The sequence below is a fragment of the Setaria italica genome, chromosome VII (genome assembly GCF_000263155.2).
Source record: "Setaria italica strain Yugu1 chromosome VII, Setaria_italica_v2.0, whole genome shotgun sequence".
Classification (NCBI taxonomy): Eukaryota; Viridiplantae; Streptophyta; class Magnoliopsida; order Poales; family Poaceae; genus Setaria; species Setaria italica.
Genome location: NC_028456.1, coordinates 29,512,311 through 29,519,067, shown reverse-complemented (window position 1 = coordinate 29,519,067; position 6,757 = coordinate 29,512,311). Strand labels below are relative to the sequence as shown.

At 52.8% G+C, this 6,757-nt stretch overlaps 1 protein-coding gene across 1 annotated transcript; it reads right to left on the bottom strand.

The window, feature by feature from the left end:
• Window positions 1-714: 714 nt before the first annotated feature.
• Window positions 715-5,078, bottom strand: LOC101763472 (hydroxycinnamoyltransferase 2). The gene is made up of 2 exons (XM_004978169.3): window positions 4,594-5,078; window positions 715-3,098 (listed from the first exon to the last, which is right to left on the bottom strand). Exons 1-2 carry the CDS (start codon window positions 5,032-5,034, stop codon window positions 2,169-2,171), a joined length of 1,371 nt encoding a protein of 456 aa, XP_004978226.1. The 5' UTR covers window positions 5,035-5,078; the 3' UTR covers window positions 715-2,168.
• Window positions 5,079-6,757: the final 1,679 nt, after the last annotated feature.

Genomic DNA, 6,757 nt, shown 5'->3' with positions numbered 1-6,757 from the left:
CACCAAGTTCGATCGCTCTGGTGTGTATGCTTTATCTTTTTTAAACGAAACAGGAGAGCTGCCAAAAAGAAGAATAAGCTCATACTAGGCAAACAAAAAAAAATAACACTAGCAGGTTGGATTAGGATATCAACATGCGCCGTACCACGCCAACGCACAACTCAAACTCAACTTAACCACACAACATCGACCGGTTGAATTGTGACATCAATCGGATCTCTCTCAACTCCAGACCTGATCATTTGTCGGGTCGGGTAGGGTTCTTTCGGGTTGTCGGGTCGAAATTTTTGGCCCGCGTTCGACCCGTCACATGGTTGGGTCAGGTCAGGTTCGGGTTTTTGTGTGCAATTTTCGGGTTGGGTCAGGTTTTTTTTTTCTAGGTTAAAAATTTTTGCCCGCGCCCGACCCGTCACATGGTCAGATCGGATCGGTTTTTTTGGGTGGGTCGGGTCAGGTTTGTCGGGTCGGGCAACCCATGATCAGGTCTACTCAACTCTGCCCGGTTGGATTGGGACATCGACATGAGCCTCAATGAAAAACTCCGCTCGATCAGATTGGGATATTGACTTGAGCCTCCACGAACTCTGCCCAGTCGGATTGGAACATCGACACGAGCCACCACATAGCCAACGCCACAGATTGAATCCTATTTTTTTTAAAGGAAAGAGAAAGAAAGGAAAAGAAAGAAAACGCCTGCTCGGCAGCAACCATCGCTGAAGCAAGCCACCTTGCTGGAATTGCCTGACATCGCCTTCAAGAAGATCATGACGCTAAAGACGCCACCGATGCCAGCTCAAACTGGGTTGGGTTTTCACCCACCTCATCCGATAGGGAAGATCGGCATCCTAGTTGTTTGGCCCTAGACAGGAGCTAAGGTCTGTGCCAGAGATGCCCGACGTCGCCTTCTGTAAGGACATGACGCCAATGGCACCATCGATGCCATCCTAAGGAGGGATGGGTTTTCACCCGCATCGTCACCATGGTGCAAAGAGATGACCGGCACCACCAACCCCACTACCATGACGCTACCGGTGAGCCTCCGCACAGCCGCAGCCAACAACACCACCACGGCAACGTTGGCATACGCCCAAGCAAACCGTTGTCGGCCACGCCACCACGGTGCCACCGACACACCGCTGCTCAGCACCTTGGAGCCCGCCCGCCGCGCCAGATCGAACAGACGCCGGCACCTAGGAGCCCGTCCGCAGCAGGGGTAGGCCGCAACGCCACTGGAGCGACTAGCCGCCGCAGGCCCCGATCGCAGCCCCAGCCACATCACCATGGAGCCGCTGGGTGAAGCTGCGCGCGGCAGCCACGGACACTGCCGCAGTCGAGGCACCTCGCACCGGCCGCTATAGCCGAGCCACGCCGCCCATGCCGGGTAACACCACGCACCTACCGCTGGCGCCACCGTAGCCGGGCCAAGCGTGCGCCCGACGCACGCGCCGCCGAAGCAGGGCCCCGCCGTCGCCGCCGCAAGAAGCAGCAGCCGCCACAAATCCCCAGCACGTCGAGGCCCTGGGGAAGCAGATCCGGCGGCCGAGGGTGCGGATCTAGCCAGACCCTAGGCGGATCCGGTCGCGGACGGCCGGCGACAACTGCCGCAGCCATGGCCGCCGCCGCCATGATCACCACCAAAGAGAGCACAAGGGGGAGGAAAGGAGAGGACGAGGGTGGTGGAGCCCTGCCGCCGCCTTCCCTGTGGCCGCACGGGTTTCGGCGGCCGCTCGGGTGACGGCGAGGAGGGGAGGCGGCGCTGGACGCTGGTGTTCCGCCCGAGCCGTCCCGAGGAGGAGCCACGCGGTGGCAAAAAGATAAATTGAGTCCACAATGTATTCGTGTGAATGCTTTATCATTGCCTCATCAGTCATCATCAGATACTTACACGATACTCCCATTGATGATCAGGTAATGTGATATATACCACTACCAGTATACCACACTTATTACAGCAGTAGTTCTGTCTTCTGTTCTTTACTGTCCCCGGCCGCGTGTGGTTCCACGTAAACACCACGGCACGTAGGTACACATTACACAGCACACACGTACAGGGATGGAGCCCAAAGCAACGTAAAACACGAACAAGAGACACGCAACGATGTCACTCACGATGGCGCCATCTCGTTCCAGCATTTTCATTCCCATCCGACCGGCGGCCAGCAGACACTTCACCCGAACATGTAGCCACTGTCCAGCGCCCTGAACACCGTTGGCTCCTCCTCCATGGCCTCCACCACCTCCGGTGCCACGTGCACGTACACCACCCAGTCGCCGTCCCCGCGCGCGCTCGGCATCGGCATAACGTACCCGGCGCCGCCGGGCCACGGGAAGTGGTACGACGCGAACGCCGGCCGGCCCCACCCGAAGTCCACCTCACCGATGGGGAGCCGCATCCCCGACGACACCACGCACGCCGTCGCGCCCTCGCCGCCCTCGCCGCGGCCCAGGTACGCCCTCGCCACCGTCGGCTCGGGCCGCCGCGCCTCCACCCAGTCCACCAGCTCGCGGAAGTGCTCCCCCGTCGCGGCCTCCGCCACCCACCGGTGCACGTCGCCCGCCACGTCGGCCAGCGCCGCGCCGCGGAGGGCGCCGGCGCCCATGACGCCGTAGGGGATGCTCAGCACGTTGCCGAAGTAGGTGCCCATGGCGCCGTCGCCGCCGCGGAGGCGGGTGCGCCCGTCGACGACCACGCCCATGCAGCACGACCCGATCCGGCGGCGCGAGGCCGCACGGGCGTGGAGCCCCCACAGGTGCGCCGTGAACGCCTCCAGCTTCGTGCGCCCCGGCCCCGCCGCGGCCTGCAGCGCCGCCACGTCTGCGGCGGACACGCGGTAGATGCGGTTGGCGGCGGCGGTGTCCGGCAGGGCCGGCGCGAGGCTGACTGGGACGAAGAGGCGGTCGGCGAGGGTGCCCGTGCACGGTGGCGCTGGTTGACGAGGCGCCAGGAATGAGCGGCGGAAGGACGGGGCCGGCGGTGCGGGGCCGCCCCGGGCGGCCGCGGCCCACGCGACGAGGAACATGTTGAAGGAGTAGGCGTCGCAGACGCGGTGGTCGAAGGTGCAGCCGACGACGATGCCGCCGCACCCGAACTTGGTCACCTGCGCGTGCATGTGCTAGCTAGGAATGATGACGTCATGATTATAGGCTTGTAGTAGTAGCTAGTAGTACGTTTTTGTAGCACTCGCAACAGTCCATAAGAAATTAGTCGGATACTACATCTTTGTACCTCAGATCTCTCTGTTAAGGTTAACTAAGTTATTACAGGCAAAATTGTAAATAACCACCTCAAATGTCACTTATTAAGAATCCCACCAAATAAGGCGTCTTATATATTGCAGTAGTCTTTATCAAAAGTAGGATGCTTTTGGAGGCTTCCACAAAAAATGTCATCAGTAAAAACTTAATATGGTTACATAAGGTTTTGTTCTCTACAATTTTTATGGGTGCAGAGCATGATGAATAATACGTGTAATCTAAACGCACGCTGGATTGTGAGTCTAACTTGACTGGACCAAGAGACTTGACCAAGTTATTATACATAATACGTACACAGGTTCTGGTTAGCCATAATACATACGGAGTTCTGGTCTTTAAAAAAATTACATACGGAGCTGTAGCGTCGTTTTTCTTGGCCATAAGCGATAAGTCCATAAGTTAGTCTAGTTAGCCATAGTCAGAAAATGTTTTGCGCACCGTGGACAATCCTACGCTACTACTAAAAGCCAATCGGAATGACCTAGAATTACTGAAATAATTGATTAGCTCACTAAAAAGAAAAATTACGTAGCAGTGTGTACGAACACATGTAAAGTCTTGGAATGCAAATATTTAAAACTTGGTAGGATGGTTGATGAAGCATGAAAGTGGCATACGTACCAATGCAAACTAGAAAATTACATTGTCGTGATCATAAGGAAAAGAAGGTTTCCATGCAGAGCGGACACTTCATGAAGTGATGGCATGACATACTGCTAAAAAAAATGTGTGGTTGGAGGTGGATATACGACACACTATATGATTGAAGTAGCTGACTGCCACATGGAATCTATCCAAAAAGCTGTTAGAGATCACCTTTTTACCTTAGGTGAAGTTTTTTTTTGAAACGAATCTTAGGTGAAGTTTGGGTCGAAATGGAGATCTTCGTGCGTACGTGTTGGTGATCCATAAAATTCTGTAGCCGTACAGGTTGGCAGGTGTACTGCATGTCTGCATGCATGCACGTACATCCTTGCCACGTCAGTTAATTTCTCGTGTAGATTTTCTCTTTGTCAGCAGCCCTGCGTTCTCGTAGGTGAAACACTTGCATGGTTACTATCAATTTGCATGCTTCATCTACCAATGCAAGTCATCGTGCACGGCCGGTCTACAGCTGAGCCACCCGAACCCGATCTTGCTGCAGCTTTTTTCACCACGATCAGACGGTTACATAACCACCGTCGAGTTCTATTCTTACAAGTAGTTTTGTGCATGCTTGAAACAATAGCCGTACGTGCATGTTACTAGATTGTGGTATCCTATCGATCGATGATGATTCGCTTGGTGTATTTTAGTTTTTTTTTGGTAGAGAATGGAAGATATATGAATCGATCGAACCTGCACGGCCATGACGCCGGCCTTCTTCTTGGGCACGAGCTGCTCGACGCTCTCGTCGGGCAGGCCAAGCCGCAGGTCCCGCATGTCGGTGCCGTCGCCGGCGCTGGCCTCCGCGACGTCCACCCCGCGGCCGCTGCACAGCAGCTCCGGCTCGCCCGCCGCGTTGGCCACCACCTCCCCGGCCAGCGGGTAGTACGCCACCAGCGTCTTGGCCAGCGCCGCCTTGAGCACGGTGGCGGCGCCGCTGCTGCCGCCGGGGTCCGCGTAGCAGAAGAAGACGCCGACGTCGATGGGCGGCAGGATGAGGTCCAGGTTCGACAGCGCCAGGCGGTGCTCCTGCACCGGCAGCGCCGGCGCTACCGTCGTCACGGCCGTGATCGTCACCTCGCCGCCGTGCCCGCGCCGGGCACCGCTGCCGTCGGTGGTCCCTTCCTTGACCATGCTGCGAGTATGCGCGGGCGCGCACGCGCGAGAGGTGTGTGTGTGTGGGGTGGGGGGGGAGGGGGGGGAGGGGAGCACTTGCTTTGGTTTTTGATCTGGGGACATGACACGGCCACACGGGGTGGATTTATATAGGCAAAATAGGCATTCCGAGGTCAAGTTCACCCCTTAAATTTCAACTTTTCTTTTTTTTTTTCAAATTCGCCCTTATTCTTATGGATGATGTGGTGCTCCATTTTAGCATGAGAATAATATGAAAACTCTTTTTTACCTTGACTTCCTCTTCACAAGCCAATAGCCATCGGCTGAAATCCTCAACTAAAATGATCATTCTTCTCTGCAACTCGATCCGCAGCTCTGATCGAATTAGATGGTTCACAATTCGTAAGGCTCTTTGCTTGTTTTGTTTTACTTTTATATCATTGCAGATCACAAAGAGTTGTTCTCCATGCCTCATACCATCACGGCTGATGTGTTCATGTACGTGTTTTTGCTATGACCGATGGGCTCAGCCAAATTATGCCTAAGGGAACAGATCAGCTTGCTGCAACAATAAGGTCTCGACACTATCAGAGAAAACGCTTTTACTACCGGTTGCTAACCCCTTTTTAGTACCAGTACTGGTAATTCGTACTAAAGAGGGGGCTTTAGTACCGGTCTTGCTCGACATGGTAAAGGTCTGCTAGTGTTAAACAGAACGAAATGACGGAGCTTTTAAAAGTGCTGGACCTCACTGTAATGGAAATTGAGGAGGGAAGAAAGAGTCAAGGGTAGAAAGGATATTTTGCATTAGTTTCAAACAAGTATGGAGTGCCACATTAGTACAAGGGTGATTTTGATAAAAATAAAAGTTGACAGACTAAATTGACCGATCTGAAAATTGAGGGATTAATTCGACCCTTGGGATAAAGTTGAGGGACCAAATCGCTTATTTTGCCATTTATATAGGAGTGGTGGGTGCTAGGTACACGAACGAATCGTACTCCCTCTGTCCCAAATTACTATTCATTTTAGTTTTTCTAGATACATGACTTTTACTATGTATCTAGACATACCATATATCTAGGTGCATAGCAAAACCTATGAATCTAGAAAAACCAAAACGAACAGTAATCTGGGATGGAGGGAGTAATCGGTAATGCTATACAACATACGTCCAATTTTTTTTTTAAAATCGAACGGCTCGATATATGTTCCAATAGTTAAGCATCGATGTTGTAACTATTATTTCCGCATGTTTCACAGTGGATGTTGCATGAAACATAGTGTTCATGTTGCGGCGGGAATTTTCTATCCCAGAGTCGAACGACGTAGTCATTTTTTCGCATATTTTTCAATGTTGCAACTGTAGATTTCTGATGTTGCAGATGCTTTATTTTGATGTTGCGGAGCGTCCGATGGAAAAATTCCTATCAGACGTCCGGGCACTAGCAGTGCCGTTCTGTAATTTTAACAAAGTTCATGCATCCTCTCATGCTCTTGATAAATTTGCATTGGGAACACACGTACGTGCCGGATTAAACCTGCTCTCTGAAAGTCAAGAACTGATGACGTGCCTAGCGTGTGGGGGATGATACATTTAGCCCTCAGATTTTGAATATAAACACCGGAGATCAAATATAGACAGAAGTCTAGATAGGTTTTTATTTATATCCATTCAAATACTACATAGTTGAACGAAGAGAAAGTTGCTTACACGGCAACCGCGCGCGTACAATTTCTC